Source organism: Syngnathus acus, chromosome 2 (genome assembly GCF_901709675.1).
Source record: "Syngnathus acus chromosome 2, fSynAcu1.2, whole genome shotgun sequence".
Lineage (NCBI taxonomy): Eukaryota > Metazoa > Chordata > Actinopteri > Syngnathiformes > Syngnathidae > Syngnathus > Syngnathus acus.
Window position 1 is genome coordinate 16241356 of NC_051088.1, and position 18112 is coordinate 16259467.

The 18112-nt window shown below is 45.6% G+C and overlaps 3 protein-coding genes and 1 long non-coding RNA gene across 7 annotated transcripts in view; 2 read left to right on the forward strand and 2 right to left on the reverse strand.

Moving 5' to 3' along the window:
- The window catches only part of cacna1fb (calcium channel, voltage-dependent, L type, alpha 1F subunit), a 25496-nt gene extending 24295 nt beyond the window's left edge, over positions 1-1201 (reverse strand). The window contains exon 1 of the mRNA XM_037240751.1: positions 1072-1201. The gene's annotated coding sequence lies outside the window, so the exon portion shown is untranslated. The remainder of the gene's footprint in view (positions 1-1071) is intronic.
- The window catches only part of magixa (MAGI family member, X-linked a), a 16893-nt gene extending 1937 nt beyond the window's left edge, over positions 1-14956 (forward strand). For 2 of the 4 annotated variants that reach the window (XM_037240780.1, XM_037240789.1), the window contains exons 2-21: positions 137-188; positions 282-519; positions 1085-1201; positions 1275-1394; positions 1818-1988; positions 2387-2564; positions 2640-2707; positions 3567-3734; positions 3972-4141; positions 4741-4819; positions 4939-5098; positions 5299-5827; positions 6296-6359; positions 6425-6628; positions 6742-7008; positions 10905-11105; positions 11181-11248; positions 11362-11508; positions 12521-12659; positions 13161-14956. In XM_037240780.1, the coding sequence (XP_037096675.1) occupies positions 147-188; positions 282-519; positions 1085-1201; positions 1275-1394; positions 1818-1988; positions 2387-2564; positions 2640-2707; positions 3567-3734; positions 3972-4141; positions 4741-4819; positions 4939-5098; positions 5299-5827; positions 6296-6359; positions 6425-6628; positions 6742-7008; positions 10905-11105; positions 11181-11248; positions 11362-11508; positions 12521-12659; positions 13161-13744 (3714 nt within the window). In that variant the 5' untranslated portion in view covers positions 137-146 and the 3' untranslated portion in view covers positions 13745-14956. Of the gene's footprint in view, positions 1-136; positions 189-281; positions 520-1084; positions 1202-1274; positions 1395-1817; positions 1989-2386; positions 2565-2639; positions 2708-3566; positions 3735-3971; positions 4142-4740; positions 4820-4938; positions 5099-5298; positions 5828-6295; positions 6360-6424; positions 6629-6741; positions 7009-10904; positions 11106-11180; positions 11249-11361; positions 11509-12520; positions 12660-12919; positions 13008-13160 lie in introns of all 4 variants that reach the window. The other 2 variants (XM_037240807.1, XM_037240798.1) reach the window with 2 other exon arrangements.
- Positions 9950-18064, reverse strand: cdk20 (cyclin-dependent kinase 20). Its single transcript, XM_037240903.1, has 10 exons — positions 17633-18064; positions 17219-17319; positions 17041-17154; positions 16393-16581; positions 16068-16189; positions 15931-15993; positions 15575-15698; positions 15345-15500; positions 15037-15263; positions 9950-11056 (listed from the first exon to the last, which is right to left on the reverse strand). The coding sequence occupies exons 2-9, from the start codon at positions 17291-17293 to the stop codon at positions 15069-15071; spliced, it is 1038 nt and encodes a 345-aa protein (XP_037096798.1). The 5' UTR covers positions 17294-17319; positions 17633-18064; the 3' UTR covers positions 9950-11056; positions 15037-15068.
- LOC119115986 lies at positions 15381-17327 on the forward strand. Its single transcript, XR_005096219.1, has 3 exons — positions 15381-15465; positions 15577-15725; positions 15936-17327. It is a non-coding gene; the product is annotated as an uncharacterized LOC119115986 (long non-coding RNA).
- Positions 18065-18112: the final 48 nt, after the last annotated feature.

Here is an 18112-nt window from a genome sequence, read left to right on the forward strand (position 1 = left end):
ACATGAGGGCAGCTGGTGTTAAGAGAAATAGAAATGGAAATGAAAGTTGCAAAATGACAAGCCAAAAAGAAAAGAGTAGCAGGAAAGACTTCATGTCCAGACATGACATATATGTTTACTGACTTCCTGTTTTCAGCTCGGCCGCCATGTCTAAAAACACGGTGAAGAAACTGCACTGGCGCTCCAAGGTAAACTCCACAACAAGCTAACATACTGACGCTAAACAGTTGTCTTTATTATGGCCATCCATCAACTAACCGCCGTCCGTCCCCTTTGTGCAGGTGCAGGAGGGCTTCGTGCCCCTGGGCGGAAGCTCCGGAGAGCTGGGGCTGGCCATTGGGGGCGGCGCAGACTATGGCGAATTTCCATTTGTGACGGTGGCGCCCGGTGGCGGGGCCACCGTGGGTGACATCATTTTAGAGATTGGTGGCACGCCTGTGCTAGGCATGACATTGGGCGATGTCCGAGGTGTCCTCAACTCCTGTCCTCACCCCATCAGGATCAAGACTGTTTCACCAGGTGACCTGGACTAATGCTGATTGTGCTGCATGACAACCAGATCCCATTTGGGGACCACTACTGTATGATTTGAAACTGTCCCTAAAGGCAACACCTGGATGGATGGATGGATGGATGGATGGATGGATGGATGGATGGATGGATGGATGGATGGATGGATGGATGGATGGATGGATGGATGGATGGGTGGATGGGTGGATGGATGGATGGATGGATGGATGGATGGATGGATGGATGGGTGGATGGATGGATGGATGGATGGATGGATGGATGGATGGATGGATGGATGGATGGATGGATGGATGGATGGATGGATGGATGGAGGATGGGAGGGAGGGAGGGACAGATGGACAGATGGACAGATTGACTGACAGACCACCAACAAGATCACAGAAGACGGCAGCAAAGCACATTTCTGACAAAAAAGCTACCTAGCTTGCTAGCTCACTTGCAAGAGAGATAGCCTGATAGATTTAAAAGATTGGAGGACACGTATATGATGGAAACATGGATCTAAAACGCTAAGACTTTAACTGTGATATGTGTTTGTACCTCTGTATCACAGGCGCGTCTCTGTGTAAAGACCTCCGTCTGTACCTCAGTAAATGTTTCACACCAACCTCCATGGACAGTCAACTGCAGCAGCTCATCCGGGAGAACCTTTATCTGCGCGCTGTACCCTGTATGTGGACACACACACATATTCACTCACAGATGATGTTGCAATTTGATGACATCACATTTCCATTTGGCAGGTACGACCCGGCAGCCTCGTGATGGGGAGATCAGCGGCGTGGACTACAATTTTGTGTCCATCGAGGAGTTTTTTTCTCTGGAGGAGTCGGGAGCACTGCTTGAAAGTGGAAAGTTCAAAGGTAACGTTATGTGTCTTATATATAGCGTTGGGGCTGACAAACAATACTGCCATGTTTGTACTAAAGTAAGCTAATTGTTTTCAATAATGGCAGTGATCATTTATTTTTTAAAAAACCTAAATACCAAAAGGCGAATAACAAAATACATCGCGACAAGATTACCATGACAACCAAACTAAGCCTAGAATAGCAGTAGCTCAGTTCATTTCGTGGGGTGATACCATAATATCCCTTCATTACCGCACATCTCCAAAATCAAAACTCCAGTGCTACCTTTGCCTCCATGTTACATAAAGACCACCATGATGTTTTGCACATGCATAAGGAGTTCTTAAATGTTCAAATCAATCACCTATAATGTGATTCTCTTCTGACCATTTGACATTTCTGATCCAAACGGACTGACTTGCCGTCTGATAACAGGCAACTATTACGGGACGCCACGGCCAGTCCATATAAGTCCAGACAGTCCACCTATTACATACCAGGAACATCGAAACCTGCTGAGGAACTTCAGGACCAGGAGCAAATCTCTCAGCAACCTGGAAAAAACTGTAGAAGAAGACAACAGCGAGGAGGACAGCGGTCTGTCTGGTATGTGTGTGCGTGTTAGTCTGTGTATGTGTTGCTTACTCCAATTAGTTTATTAGTTTGTGTGAGTCTTGATAGTGTCACAATTGTACAGTACTCGAAATCGAACCTATTCACATATTTTTGTGCTCTTTCTGTAATGTTAAGGATGACGCCCAATCTCCGGCTAACAGGAAAGTATTAACTGGTGTCAAGAAAGTATTATTGAAGTGATACATCTTGACTGAGAAACAAACTCTGTATGTCGAGTAGTAGCTAAGTTTAGCCTGGGTTATTAGTTGAAGGTACAAAGAGTTTTTGAATCAGTTCGATCATAGCACCTCCGTAGAGCCTCCTTGCGCTTTTAGGATGATTGTCAATAATATGGCGGCGAGTGTTTCAATCTACCTTCTTTCTTCAAGGAGGGTCCGCTGGAGCCCCGCCCACAAAGCTGCCTGCCAGCCAATCCTGGGGTGAGTCTCTGGCAGGGAGTGGAGAAAGAATGGCGAATGGAGGAAGAGGAGCAGGAAGGGGAAGAGTTCCAATGGCCGACACGTGGGAGATGACGTACGGCAGCGTCGCTGACACCTTCTACACCAAGTGAGTGATATCACAATCCCATCATGCACTGAGAAGACAAAAATGAAGAATATTAATGATGACCATGTCTATCAGTCACTTGTCAAAAAGCAGACAGGATCTTCGCGCTCAAATCAAAGACACCACTTCCTGTTCAACAGAACGTGAGTCTTGGTCAGGTCCTAGTCATGTGATGTTTTTTGGAAAATTAATTGCACTTTATTTTACTGGTCCTGCGACGTATACTCAAGTGAAATATATATATTAAAATTAGAGTCAGGATAGGCACCCAAATTTCCTGATTGTGTTTACGTCACCAAATGAGTTTCGGTTGGTTGGATTCAAAACCTGCTACTAAAATGGCCGCCCCGAGATGGATCAAAACAAGTGGATTTTGACAGTTCAATTCATATTCTACAACGAAAACATTCTTCAGAACATTGTGTTTCAAATTGGGCTGCACAGAACGTATTATTACAAAGGAAATTTTGGAGTTGACTTCCCCTTTAACACAGTCAATTTGTTGTTTCACCCGAGTTGTAAAGTAGTTGCGTGCATGGTTTACGTCGTTATGTGTCGTGCTGCCATTTTTTTTTTGCACTCACAGGAGAATTCACGGTTGGGTCGGGGATAGAAATAACACAACTCAGATGTTATGATCATTAGGCACAGTATAGAAACATAATCTCACAACATCCTGAACATAATCCTGAACTAAAACTAATCTACGATTAAATGTCAGTGCTGCGATTCCCATTCACGTCTGTAACTATGTCACACATCTCTTCCAGTTCTCTTACAGTGTGTTTCAGATCTTGTACATGATACAAACCATTTCAGGCTGAATTTTTTCTTTTTGAGTGAGGGTGGTGTTTTCCGACCTGTACGCTGCGATGTGTGACTTTATTATCACACTTGTTTCATTGTTTTGTCATAACGCATGTGACGAGGTTAACACATTTTTTATCCTCGTTACCTATCACCTTTGCTATCCCGCTTGATGGCGCTCTTGCATGCGCTCAGTTCCAGAGTTCACGGATCAGCCGAGTCAACTGCAAGGCTTTTCGGTGCACACGCGTCTCTCCAAGGGACCGCGAGGATTCGGCTTCAACATCGTCGGAGGTAGTCGAGCGCGGGAGTTTCTGCAGGTGTACAGCATCACACCCGGAGGTCCGCCAACCCTCCATCAAGGTATTTCCAGGCCACACCCACTTCATGACGGAAGTGTCAATCATCCTCGCTATCATGTGACAGAGATTTTGCTTGTTCTAAAGCGACGGATTTAAATAGAGGATTATGTTTAATTCTCATGACCCGCTAATCCACACACACACGTAAATACACACTTGTACTACACACTCAAAGCACCAAAGTTTAGCTTTTGGTTGACATTAATTTAACTTTTTCATGCACATGTTCATTCCACAGCTGACATCCTGGTGTACATCAACGACGCCTGTGTGCTAGGCCGTTCACACAAAGAGGTGGTGGAGATGCTCAAGTCGGTTCCCATGGGTCAGAGCGTGGACGTGGTTCTGAGGCGAGGGTACCCCATGCTCTACAACCCTGACGGCTGTCCGAAACACACATTGGACACGGTACTCTCGCCGCTGACCGTTGTTTCCTCGTTATTATTATCAGCACGTTCCATCTTTGTCACACTCATAAGTCAATCTCAAGTCTTCATGTTTCAAGCAAGTGTCAAATTACCAAGACAAAATTCAAACTCCAACTAAACTTCAACCAAGTTCAATCTTGGATTAAGCGAATCATAAGTCAAGTTAGTCAACCTTGCTCTGTCACAACATCAGCACCACTTTTTAGGTCGCCGTCACCATTTGTTACGTAGGTCTCGTTACCACATGTTGACTGTTACCTTAGTGCAGAAAGGAAATCAATGTCCAATAATTTATGGACGCTGGACTCCAAGCTGGTGTGATCAGAGAATTTTTTTCAAAGGTAGAACAAATCCCAGAGCATGTCCTAGGAGAGAAAAAAGCACAATGAGCAAAAATTTGGGACAACCCCTTTTTTCTGTTTGTTCATAATGTTACCTCAAAATGGTAATTGTGAGGTAATACGTTATCGTCACTTGCTACGTCGCTATCACACTTCACATTCCGCCGTTATCCTTGCGTGTTAATCGTGGTCACGCCTGTTACCGCCATGTTATGTGTAAGTAAAATCATCCCATCAGCCGCAGACTCCCCCAGACAACCGCCAGCGTGGACCGCTCACATACAGCCACATGCAGGATGCCACCGGCAGCGGGTCAGGTCAGCAGAGCCTCACACACTTCTTCGTCCTGAACTTAAATATCTTTGAGAGACGTTCAGTGCTATCCTTTGATGATCATAGTCTTTTTCTCTTCTTCAATGTTTTGATGTCTTTCCAGGACTTTGCCAAGCCTCACCTTCCTATTCCGTCGAGCCATTGACCAATGGACTGGCGGGTCCGCCAACTCCCACTTCCTCCGAACCCCTCGTGGCCCACCCCCCACCTCACTCTGAGAGAATGTCAACCAATCACAGTGACTCCGATGGGGGCACTCAAAGGTGAGCTAATGTGTTGGCACTGTTAGCCGTTGAGGTTGTTTTACCAATGAGCCAAGGCAGCTATAATATATCTCTAATTTGTACAATCTCACGGCACACCACCAAATAAAACTGCAAATAATAGACAATGGGGCACAATGGGGTCATAGTTTAGACACTGTCCACTGTCTGCTGTTAACCCGCCCCTTCCATCTGCACAGATCTTCTGTGATTGGCTACAGCAGCAACACCCTCCCCACACGCTCGTCCACATCTTCCCTCCTCCACCGTCAAAGCTCCAAGTCATCAGAAAGCGACCTGTCCACATCCACCATCCCCATCGCGTCCTCATCCAAATTGTGCGAGTCTTCACCCCCCGGTGCCCCTGTGCAGCGTCCCCCGATGCCGCAGACCTGCCTACCCCCCACGCCGCCCCGGGAGATCCCAACCTGTGGCTTCAACGGGTGCCCGGCCAATCACCAAGTGCCCCCTCAGCACCTCCTTGGAAACACGGGCCTGGTGCTACCTCTGCCAGGTACGGGGTACTTCCCCCCCGGCGAGCTGGTGCCAGTGGCCTTGGAGCGCTGTGAGGGCGCCGGTCTGGGTTTCAGCATAACGGCGGGAGGGCCAGGAGGTCAGCTGGCCGTTGTGAGAAGGGTCTGGGACCGCAGGCAATGCCCCTCCCTGCAGTCAGGGGACATTGTGGTCAAGATCAACGGTGCTGATGCACAGAACCTCAACTTCTCTCAGGTCAGAACCCTTACAGCAGGGGTCCCCAAGTGCAGCCTGTTTGTTACCCCGTTGTATCACACCTTATTCAAGTGATCGGGATTGTTAGCAGGTCTGTGCAACGCTTGATTATGAGCATTTGAATCAGGAGTGATGCAACAGGGTCCCATAAAACAGGCTGCTCACAAGAACCCATTACTTGGAGACCCCATCGTTAGTGTCCATTGTTGGAGAGAAAAAAAAATTCTGTCACCCTCTTCCAGTGCTTACATTTTCAAACGGTCACTTGTGAAACATTCCTAGAAAATCACAATGTCCCATCACTCTTTTGCTACTCATGATCTGGTGTCTGCGACCACCGCATTGATGACCCTCGCAGTACTGTATAGTGACGCCCTATTGACATAAATTCATCGATCACATGCAATTATCACCCATGGCGGTCCAAAGAGGGCAAGGTCACTCATGGTAAAATGTTCCATTCCTCAGGTCCAGAAGGTTCTGCAGGATCACTCAAAACAGGGGAACGTGGTTCTGCTTGTGCACAGACGAGGTACCCTGCTCACCACAATTACTGATGACTAACACATAATTGAATTTTTTATCTTCTGCCCTCAGCTCCCGTCTCTGCATCTGTGGTCACGCCTAATTTGTACAAGCCCCTCCCCTCTCCGCACGGTCTGACAAGCCCCCCGTCCCATCCCTCGACTTCCACTGATTTGCCTTCCCCGTCCTCGCGTGCCTTGCTGGGGGGGGTGCCGCCACTCAGCCAGGCCGGCTTGGCGATGGAGGCCCCTCTGGAGGGGCACCTTCAAGCAGCAGGTAATAGCCCACATGGCTCTGGCTCAAAGACCTCGAGTAAGGAAGGACAAGGCCATTCAGGGATTTCACCAATTGATTTGCTCGACTCTGAAGAGTGTTCCCTTGTTTTCCAGGGACCCCGCCCAGCCAGACGCCCAATGGGCCCCCCACCTCAGGCCTCATCCAGAGCACCAGCTTCCTGGACTCCGTTCCTGTGACCTTGACCTTAGAGCCACGTGACCTACAAGGGCTGGAGGAGAATGCGGGAGGGCCAATCAGAGGCACCATCGCCAAGGACAGCAAGGAGGGGAAGAAGGTAGAGGTGGAGCTGATGAGGCGGCCTGGCGAAGGTTTCGGATTTGTTATCTCATCCCAAGAAGTCAACCAATCAAGAAATGGGGGTGAGTCACTTTTTCCTTTTTTTGGTTAGTTTATTTGTGTAGATTAAGCGGCCTGGACGATGAATGAATGAATAATTTAAGTAGTGAATACAGTTGTTTGTGAACGGGTTCATGATTGTGCCGGGAGCACGATGTATCAATTTCAAGTGCTGTGCTGCCATCTTGTGGCATCTATACTCGACTGCAAACCCCTTTTGGCGGGTGGAGTTTAATGCTTTCTTCATTAACGGATTTTCGCTAGTTGCGACAGGGCTGGGTGCCAATCACATCACTTTCACTGTACAAGTATTAAATGAAATCAGTATGTTGGCCAAGTCCCAAGTCAAGGTATCAATATAACATCTTAACATGTTCTGGCCTTGCACATGATTGAAAATTGTTTTCTTGATATTGCCACCGATTATATTGTCATCATATTTTAGTGCCATTTGTTTTCAAGCTTGTTAGCCTATTATTGACCCTTTTACGCCATTTTTTCAATCTCATTATCTCCACTAAATCACTACACATACACACACACACACACACACACGCACACACCATTATCATAATTTGATATCTTGTTCTTACTTATGTCATTATCGCCACTTGTTATGCCGCGATCATGATTGTTACGCTGTCAGTTGCTATTTTTAAGTGATGAGCATCACACTATTTATACCGTTAAGTCACCCCTGGAACACAACAAAATTAACATTTGTTCCTTGAATTTTTTATTTGGACTCAAAGGTGAATGTGTGTCAGTGTGCGAGTGTCAGGTGGTTTGGTTTTAGTTTCGGGGGGCGTGTCCCCACAGATTATTGCACGCAGACACACACACACAATGTGTGTGTCAGTCCCTCCCACCAGTGCAGGCTCGGCCCCCTTGGCGAGCTGTTTCCCCTCAGCTGAAACGCTTGTCTGCTTTCTGAGACTGAACACACACACGTAAAAAGATTCTGGTTCATCATGTTGGAGCGCCTGCAGTCCGTTCTCAAGAGGGTCAAGGACTCGAAATGTAAGTGTGTGCACATGTGCGTGTGTGTGTGTGCTGTCCTACGCGCTGCCGTGCTGCTGATGAGGTCAACAGAACCTGGTTGGGACCTGAAGCTGATCAGAGATCAAGGGAGGGCGGCAACACGTTGAATCGGTGCTTGGCATGTCAGCCTCGCTGTTTTGAGGTTTGGGGTTTGAATCTGCCTTCCTGTGGAGTTTGCATGTTCTCCTTTTGCTTGTGTGGGTTCTTTCTGACTTCCTCCCACATTCCAAAACCATTGACAAACAGTCCATTGTTTGTCTGTATGTGCTCTGCCTTTGGCTGGCGACTATTTGCGCCTTGACATTGACTGGCGACCAGTCCAAGGTGCGCCCCGCCTCTTGCCATAAGTCAGCAAGACTCCAATTCATCTACAGTATAAAAATGGATGGCTGGAGATGAGATGGGACAAATATTCTCTTTCACTTTGGTGGGATGAAACAAACTTTCATTTCAGCCTGATACAGATCTCTTCTGTGATAAAGTGAAATGAAGAGTGACACGATGATAAAGCCGTTGCACACTAATAAGAAACCCAGCTTGGTGTTCAGAGGCCCGAGTCTTTCATTTCATTGACTAGGCGACCTTCGTGTTGATTTAGGGGGAATCTGGCTTGAACCCAGTGGAGGGCAAAGTATAGCCTGCAGGGCAGATACGGCCCACTCTGTTCTTTAATACGGCCCACTGAGTACAGCGTTCCACCACTATGTTGCAGTCACTTATTGCAGCCGTTTTACTTTTTTTTTTGCAGGCTATGTCTCTATTGTGGAAATCTGTGGCTTATAGCAACTGTGTATTTTATTTTATTTTTACTTACTGTAAATGCTTCTGCGTGTGAGATAGGGTTAGTTTGATTAAATGTAAGATTTATTTTATTATACTGTTTCAAACATAACAGCATAATTTGATATACTGTATACTCTTGGTCTTGTCTCAGTCTCGACCTCTGAAAAAGTCTTTGTCTTGTCTCGGGCTCAATACGCTCCAGTCTCGTAATGTCTTGGTCTCGGTTTGTGTGGTCTTGACTACAACTCTATCGTGATAAACGGGCTTCACTGTACTTACAATACCAAGAGTCCTGTAGTATTTGTTCATTTAATTTAGCCCCCTAGAATCAGTTAAATTATTTAAAAAAAAAAATACAATTGAATAAATTATCTCATTGATTTATTTATTTTTTTATTGTAAATACCAAATAGAAATACAATGAAACCTCAATAGAACACGTTTCAATTCTACGAGACTTTCTGTCTAACGCAGTTTGGTCATGGACCCCAATATTTTTTTTTTTTATCATAAATACATTTTCTTTTGAACTTTTAAAACCTTTGGTAAACAACATGTGAACCTTAACACTAATGATTTAATATTCATGACTAATTTAAAGGCATTTGATAAGTCAGAACATCAACCTACATATTGTGCGACCACAGAGACGGCGATCGGTATGGGCTGTTTCATCTTTATGACTGCTTAAGCTAATAGGATTGGACGCCCCTACATGATTGCTACCCCAATTGGTCAGTACTATACGTACTAGGTAAGTTTCTTTCCTATCTTTAGGTTAACGCAATTCCCAAATTCTGGACCCCAAATTCCGCATAAAATCGAGGTTCGAGTGTATATATTTGAACTATTTTACAAGTGACCTGGCCCACCCTGAGCCGAAATGTTTGCCCAGCCCTCAGTGAGTCATTGACATGAAAATACACAAACACATGCATACACTGTACAACATTGACATCAGCATCACGTTATTTACTATTTAATGACCTTGTTTCAGGTCTCGATCTAGTCTAGAGTTGCAAAACACACCAATTACTGTGTCACTTTGCATGTGTGTGTGTGTCTGCGTGCAAATTATTCAACTGGGTCATAAGTGCCAAGAGGTTCAAACGTTTCAAAATACTGACGAGGAAGACTCTTCGAGGAAGAGTTAATTTTTAACAACTTTTTACATCTTTTATCAGGACCAAACATCAAGATAGCTGATAAGCGCTAAACCACTGAATGTAAAGGGAAAATGCTAGCCTAGCTTAGCATGACAACTGCAAGGGAAATAAGATTTCTAGCATATACAACCACAGAAGTGAAATTAATTATCTTAGTTATCACTGGACTGGAAACAAATGGAAACTGTCTAACTAAGCGCAAGGACATTTGCTGCCTTGGCTTTGGACAATTGGTGCAGAATGTTATGTTTTTGTTCTATTTTTAGCTTTAGTGAGTTGTTCTGTGTGGCATGGTGCTGTCAGTCCAGATCGTGTCAGATCCTCTCGCCTTTTTTTTTTTTTTTTTTTGCGCTTGCCAGCATTCATGTCTGGAAAATGCTATGACGTCAAACACTTTGCTTTTCATCTCTCTGTGTTCCCAAACACTTTACAAGATCATTTGAAACATAAAAACATTTTAAAAATGCAACAGATTGCAATGTTCAATTTGCTTTAGTGTGTGTTGGGTGATGACGAGGACAAGAGGAGTCAATTCTAAAAGTTCTAAATTATTCTTGTGCCTTCGTGACACATTTGAGGCTTGTGTGAATAATTCATGCTCCTAATTGGCGCTTCTTTAATTATACATTCAGCTGCTAAGCGCTAAGGACATTTAGACACAAATTGAGGATAATTAGACAAAAAAATGAGGACATTCAGACACATAATGAAGATATTTTGACACCGTGAGATTTTGACACAAAATAATGATATTTATACAAAAATTACATGATACAAAATGTGGTATTCGGGACACAAAATGATGGCATAGACAAACCAAGAGGACAGTTTGACAAATTAAAGACAACTTGACATACAGGAGACAAATAAGATCCTCTCTGTTCCCCCCTCACCCGCCATTTGTGGACACCCATCCTTCACCCGCCTAGCTCCGTCCCAATCGCTGATGTCCCATCGCTTCGTGACGGTGCGCCGCGGCAGTCCAGCAGCCCGCAGTGGCCTCATCCAACCTGGAGACCAGCTGGAGGCCGTGGAAGGACGAGCGGTAGCGTCCCTGCACCACCGAGACTTGGCCCAGATCCTGAGGAGGGCGGGGAACACGCTGAAGCTGAGTGTGACACCACGAGCACGTACGACATACACCAAAATTCTCAATTCACATTGGATTGCAAAAGGTGGATCCAAATGTTATTTGTCCATTGTAGAATCAGAAGGAGCTGCTGATGTGGAAATCGACAAGCACTTCACCAAAGGATGCAGAGGGAGGGCAAAGGTAGGATTCATTCAGAAGTGCACCAAACGCTAACATAGCAGTTCATCTACAAACCGTTGGAATGAAATACACCAGCTGTGAGTAAAATTGGATGCAATGCGTGTGTGTTTTAGAGCGAGTCAAGGTTCTACAGAGTGGATCTGGAACGAGGTCCCACGGGTTTCGGTTTCTCTCTGAGGGGTGGTAGTGAGTACAACATGGGACTCTACGTGCTGGGACTGATGGATGGTGGACCAGCCCAATGCAGCAACAAGATACAGGTAAACACACACACACACATTCTGGTTGTTGGTTGAGTCCTTCGTCCATTGTCTTCAAGCATTTATTGCCCTTCTTGTTCATGGCACCATCCACATGGTTTTACATTATTCACCAATGTTGCCCACACAATTCAAAATAAAACAAATTCATAAATGAGATTCCTAAAAATCTAATAAAACAAACCATCATCTGGATGTATTTCAATTTGACCCAAGTTCTAGGCTTCAAACTCAGCTAGAAGCTTTGCTGACCTAAGCAATTGCGTGGTCTTGTTCTTGTGGGAGAGCAGGTAGAATCCCCGATGGACTCTTATGTCATGCCCAAGTAGATGAGCCAGCTGCTCCATCTCACTTCAGCACAGTCAACAATTTAGCTGCATGCTTACACAGCATGGTTAATGTCAGAAATATGTGAGACTTGGCTGGATAAAACAGGCAGTCTGAACCCTGGGCGTGTGTCATGGCGCCTGCTCTTGCCCGGAGTTGCTGGTTATTTTCAAGAACTCGATATGGCTGTCTAGTGCTGAACAAGGAGTTGTAATAATCTTATCAACAAAAGTCAAACGGCGCCCGGTCCACATCTGTGAGGGGATTGGCAGTGTCTCTGGCTAAAAATGGTGCAACTACTCCTCTTCTAGCTCCATCCAGGCTTTGAGCAAAGGGGTTTGAGACCCCTTCCGCACTTGTGGTACACAATACGCATTTCCTGAACATCTTTGAATGGAATGAGGGTGGGGACATTCTACCTAGACTTTCAGATCTTGAGTGCTGTGGCCAAAATCAATTCTTTTCACATTTCCTGGTGGACTTCCTCGAACTCAGTGACTTTCCGCACAGTTGAACAATGCAAGTCTTTGTAGTTTGCTTGCTTTAACTTGCTGAAATAATAAACCCAACTGTCTCATTCTCATAACCGCACGTCACCTTCACAGCTTTGGCCATCTCCATGGACCTTCTAGAAGATCTGATATTCCTTATAAGAACCAGCCACTCACTTGTGGTTTGCCCTCAGGTTTCCGACCAGCTGGTAGAGATCAACGGCGACAGCACGGCAGGAATGACGCACAGTCAGGCCGTGGAGCAGATCCGGAGAGGAGGCCATCGGATCCATTTGGTCCTGAAGAAAGGAAATGGCTACGTCCCCGATTACGGTGAGGATGGCCACTTCTGTGATGTCCTCAGTCTTACTTCCCTGACACTGCTTTCTTCTTCTTTTCCACTTTTAACACACATGGCAATTTTTAAGGGAGAAGTTTTACAAATTCAAATAGTTCCTAGGTATCCTAGCCCAGACAGAGTGTTCAACAGTGTAGCTTCTCAGAGTGCTCCACTCGCTGACCATGACTTCCCACTTTCTCCACCTTCTTCCTGCCCTCCTTGCTTTCTTTCTTCCTTACTTCCTCCTCCTCAGTGGAGCTGTCCAGCCTGTCTTTGTGCATGACCAACTCCAAACAGGGCGAGCCTTGCTTCTACGTCATCGGACGCACGGAAAACTCGCGGTCGGTAACGTTCTTCTTTTCCTCCTTCACCTGGCTCATTCTTCATCTTTATCGCTCTTGACATCACCACTGTTGTTTTTGAGTCCAAACATGAGCATCTTGTGAACTTTTGAGGCGGCTCAGCTGATGTTGCCCTTGTATGTCATTTTTCAGGCCCTGATGATGAATCCTCCTCGTCCTCCTCGCACATGGAGGAGCAAGAGGCTAGGACGGTTGCCATGACAACCACCTCCAACAGCCCACAAAGGAAAAAGCTAGCAGGCGGAGCCAAACCAAGACTAAGACGAGGAGGAAGTGGCGGTGAGGGAGGACCTCCAGATCTGGACTTGGACCTTGTGGAGGAGGAAGCGAGGAGACGAAGGAAGGTGCGAGAGGAGGAGAGGAAAAGGAGGAGAGAGCAAAGCAGGACCACAAGAGAGGAGACCACAAAGAAGGAGGAGGAGGACGCAAAGCATTCTGAGAGCTGGCCAGCTCCTCAGCAAGCGCCATTCTCGTTCCTGATGCCGCGTGACGAGTGCCCTTCCGACAGCCAATCTGATGACAGCAGGTTGGGCGCCAGCCCATCGGGCACCAGCCAATCGGGCGCCAGCTTATCTTCCGATTGGAAGCGAGCTGGACCGAGGCAGGAACACGATCAGAGCTTGCCTTGGCTGGAGCCCAGCCCGCAGAGAATGACTCAGGTTCTGATTGGCAGTCGTCTCAGTAGGCGGGGCCTATTGGGTGGACTCGCACTCTGAGTTGACAATAACTGACAGGATTTTGGGAAAACTTTTAAGGGCTTTTTTTCTTTTTCTTTTTTTTTTTTTTCAAACTCCGACATCTTTCTGCATGAGATCGGACAACAAGGTTTATGGTTGGAGGGCGAGGTGCACAAACAAGTATGCAAATAACAGAACTTTGAAACTGACACGTCCTAACGTTGAAGCATGTCAATCATTTTTATTTTTATAACCAGAAAAGACCTTAGTGAATTATAAATGATTATTTAGTAATATAGACTTGCTTGTATTGAAAAACCTTTAAAACTTTTTCTTCTGATAAGCCATATACACACACACACAATAATGTGTGAATGTGGATCGTGTGATTGCGATCTGATTATGGATATGTGTGTGATTATATTCTGTGTGTATGTGTGTGTGTGGGGGGGGGGGGGGGGGGGGGGGTTGTTAATTGTGTAAGTGCTTGTGCTTAAGGATTGTGTGTATGGACTTATTTGAGAGTGTGTGAGTGTGTGTGTGTGTAAGGACCTTGGTGTATTCTTATGGCAATTATTATAGAGTAATGGAGACTGATTGCTTGCTTTGTAATGAAAAACTGTTTCTAATGATGAGCCACGCACGCATGCACATACACGGACACACACATACACACACACACAAACACACAATTATGCTGGCTGTCAGTCTTATTATCGCTTTGGCAATGGCAACACAGCGCCCAATGAGCAGTTTGTTTCCATAGCAGTGCTTCCCCAACCTTGACTGAGTCAAGGCACACTGAATCAAGATTCAGTTTTTAAACATTTTATTAAAAAAATCTCCTCATGTGTGAACCTCATGTCATCTAGTGGAAGAGCATCTAATTTGCTCTGCCTGTCAATATTCATTGCTGGCATGCATAGCTGAGAAAAGACACATTTCAAATTCATAAATAATAATTTTCAGACAAATTAAACAAAGTTGGATCACTCGCACATTGGTTGGGAATCACTGTTCTATAGCAACAAGCATGCGCCGATGTCTCGCAGCTGTGCGTGCTAACTAAAGTGCCTCGATTACTTCAGCCTTCACCTAGCAAGTGGGCATCGAGGCTGCTGGCAAACCTATCAGAAATGATCCCCCCAATCTCTCTGGGGGGTCCGTCAGGTCCACTTTTGCCTGACTGACTTTTATGGCCTGATTTATGGACTGTTTCAACAAATTATTAAACATTATTATTATGAAACAGTTTGGATATTTTTCTAATTTACAAAGAAGCTAACACTGCTATCTCCAGGTTATAACCACATATTGTATTTTCACATTACCTGAGATTCTGTCATCCAAGTTGTTGGACCGATCACAGGCAGGTGGCGTGTCCTCGCAGCAGAGCGGGCTGGACCAAGCTATTTTTCAAGGGGAGGTTCACGGAGAAGTCAGCAGGTGCCGCCTGCAATCGCGGGTGGAGGTGGTTCCCGCCACCCCTCTGAGGGATGGGCAGCTCCGAGTGGTGGGCGGGAAGAGGTGAGCAAAAGAAGTATGGATGGAGGAGTGCCTGCAGGGTGACCGATCTGGAGTTAATTCATCGACTGTCTGTCAGATGACAGGCACACACGTTCAATTGCTCGTCTCGTACCTGCTGGGCGGGGCATCGTCGCTTGGATGGATAAACCAGGAAGTTGTAAAGCAGACTGATTGCATGGGGGGAGGAGTCAGGGACGATCTCCTCCAATGGGACGGCGGGATTCTCCTTGAAGGTGATTTTATTGTAATCTGGCAACTCTGCCATCTCCTGCAATGAAATGGAGCAATGTTTGTACGCTTGCTGCCTCGCACTCCTTATGTGTGTGCGTGTGTGAGTCTTACAGGCCAGGTTTCTTGGGTGGGTGTCCCGAGCACCCTGAGGACACAACACAGCTGCTCGATGTCATTCTCCCCCGGAAACAGAGGAGACGAGTTCAGCAACTCCCCAAAAATACAACCCACTGCCCTGCAACGCACACAAGCACAATCACTGGTGAGTTGGCGGCGTCAATAAAACATGCGACCTGAGTTAATTCACCCAATCGGAGCTTGAGAGTAATTTGTATGGTTAGGCATCAGATTTTTATTCCCATTTGAATGAGGCCTCATCTCATTTTAAGACCTGCGATTTCATACATTTTATCTTCAAAAGTGATATGTGTAGTCGTCCTTATACATCACTAAGCATGTTTCCCTACCATAGGTCGACGCCCTCATCATACTTTCTGGCCCCATACAGCAACTCAGGAGCACGATACCACCTGGACACACAATGTATGAATGATAATGTATTGAGAGAAAAAAAAGAAGGACTGAACCTCAGAGAGGGTGCTACCTTGTGGCTACTTGGTGGCTGTAGAGTCGATCCTCTTGCTGACTGAGGAGGCGGGCCAGACCAAAATCAGCGATCTTCAGGTGTCCTGACGAGCTGATGAGGAGGTTGGCAGGCTTCAGATCCTGGCGACAGACAGGAAGTGCCTTATTGTGCAGGCTGGCGGCTGCAGCAGGCCATCGATAGTGATGAGAGATTCATCCATTTTTATCGATTCATTTTATTAGATTTTAACAACTAACTAAGCAAGAGAGAAACCATTGATTAAAGTCACTGATTGGACTTTGGGGAAACCAATCAGTCCTACTTGACCAGAGATGGTGCTCACCCGGTGCATGATGTTGTTGTTATGCAGAAAGGCCACACCCTTCAACAGCATCAACATGTAACCTTTGACCTGCGCCGGGGTAAGAGGTTGCCGTGCGTTGCGGATGACCTCAGAGAGGTCGGACAGCATGAAGTCAAAGACTAGGACAAAACCGGTGCCATGCGGGAAGACATCCTTCAGCCTCACCACCTGAGGAGTTGGAGCATAAAAAAATTGACTGTCTCAGCCTCATTTTGGGCCAACTTTGGCTCTAAAAGAAAACTGTTATCTAACCAGCATTTCACTAGGATGTCCTCAATTATAATATTGGTGAGCCTCATGTGAAGGTAGTTTGCTCCTCTTGAATCAATTACCTACTGAATAGTCGCTTACTGTAACAGATTTGTATTGCGCTCATGCTCAATGCATGACGTTTAACATTGTTTATTGTACTTTGCTGCCATCTTGTGGTATCTACATTAAATTACAATCCCACAATTACAATTTTGCCATACCCCAAATTTGGTATTTCAACATCTTGAAGTAACACGAAAGAGAGTTCTTGTATTTTTGGGTTGTGTGACCTGCAAAAGGCTCGGGGGTGATGGGCAGTGGTCCCATCTCTGGCTAAACTTGAGCCAAGAAAACCTCTGAGTGAATTTGACTCACATGCTGGTTATCCTCAATCTCTTGCAGAGCCTTGATCTCCCGCAGGGCCTGGTTGGGAATGGCATCCTCCAGCCGCCTGAGAGCCACCTTCTTCAAAGCCACCGTCTCTCCAGTCTGTTTGACAAGTTTCTTTGTTCAATTAACATTCCAACAGTAACACTTAGTCTTTTGTAGTCACCTCCACGTGTTTGGCCTTGAACACGATGCCATGAGCGCCTTCCCCGATGCGACCCAGAATGCTGTACTGCTCCATCACGTACCTACTGTTTTGTTGAATGACTGCATGAGAATACATAAAGGCTCTTAATTTATTGCTGAAGAGCATCTAGCTTCTTGGACCTGTTGACCATATTCCATTTGGACATATCATGTAAGTTTGTGACTTCAACTAATACATTAAAAAAATAAAATCTAATGGTGCATTGCTCTAAGACAGAGAAATTATTTCATTTAATAGTGAATTCGAATGACAAGTACATGAGTTGTATAGAAATACGTTTACACTTAAGTTACAGTGGATAGAACGTTCTGCCATCAAATGGTTAACTAGCAATAACCTAAGTTCGAAGCGTGTGCATTTTGAAGAACTCACATTATGGCGCCTCAGAGGGACCACGGTTTCCAAGCCTACGAGCAATTCCTTCAGCAGAGGTGGAAGCAAAACAAACAACCTTCAAGACGTCGCGTCTGGAAGGGCTCTCGTTGCCTCGGTAACCTGTTAGCTTGCTAAGCGAGCTCTGCTAAACATGGTCGCTCAAAACGTAAGCTGTGAAATGAGACGTGAAACAATTCGACATTTCGCTTTTAGACATCCGAGCAGCTCACGTTCATGTAAGGTCACATATCTTAACCAGTCGAAATGGCTTCAAATAATGTGTCGGACCGATTTGTTTATCGACTATTTTGTAGCGCGCATTCATTCTTCTTCGTTGTGTTTGGACATGCGTAACGAGTATCTAGTGGTATTTCGCCACCTAGCGGACGGATGTATGCCGCACTAAATTACAAGAGCGAGCAAATAATTAATACGTATAGCTCGATTTACAGATTTGAAGGTGTAGTTGAGAAGTTA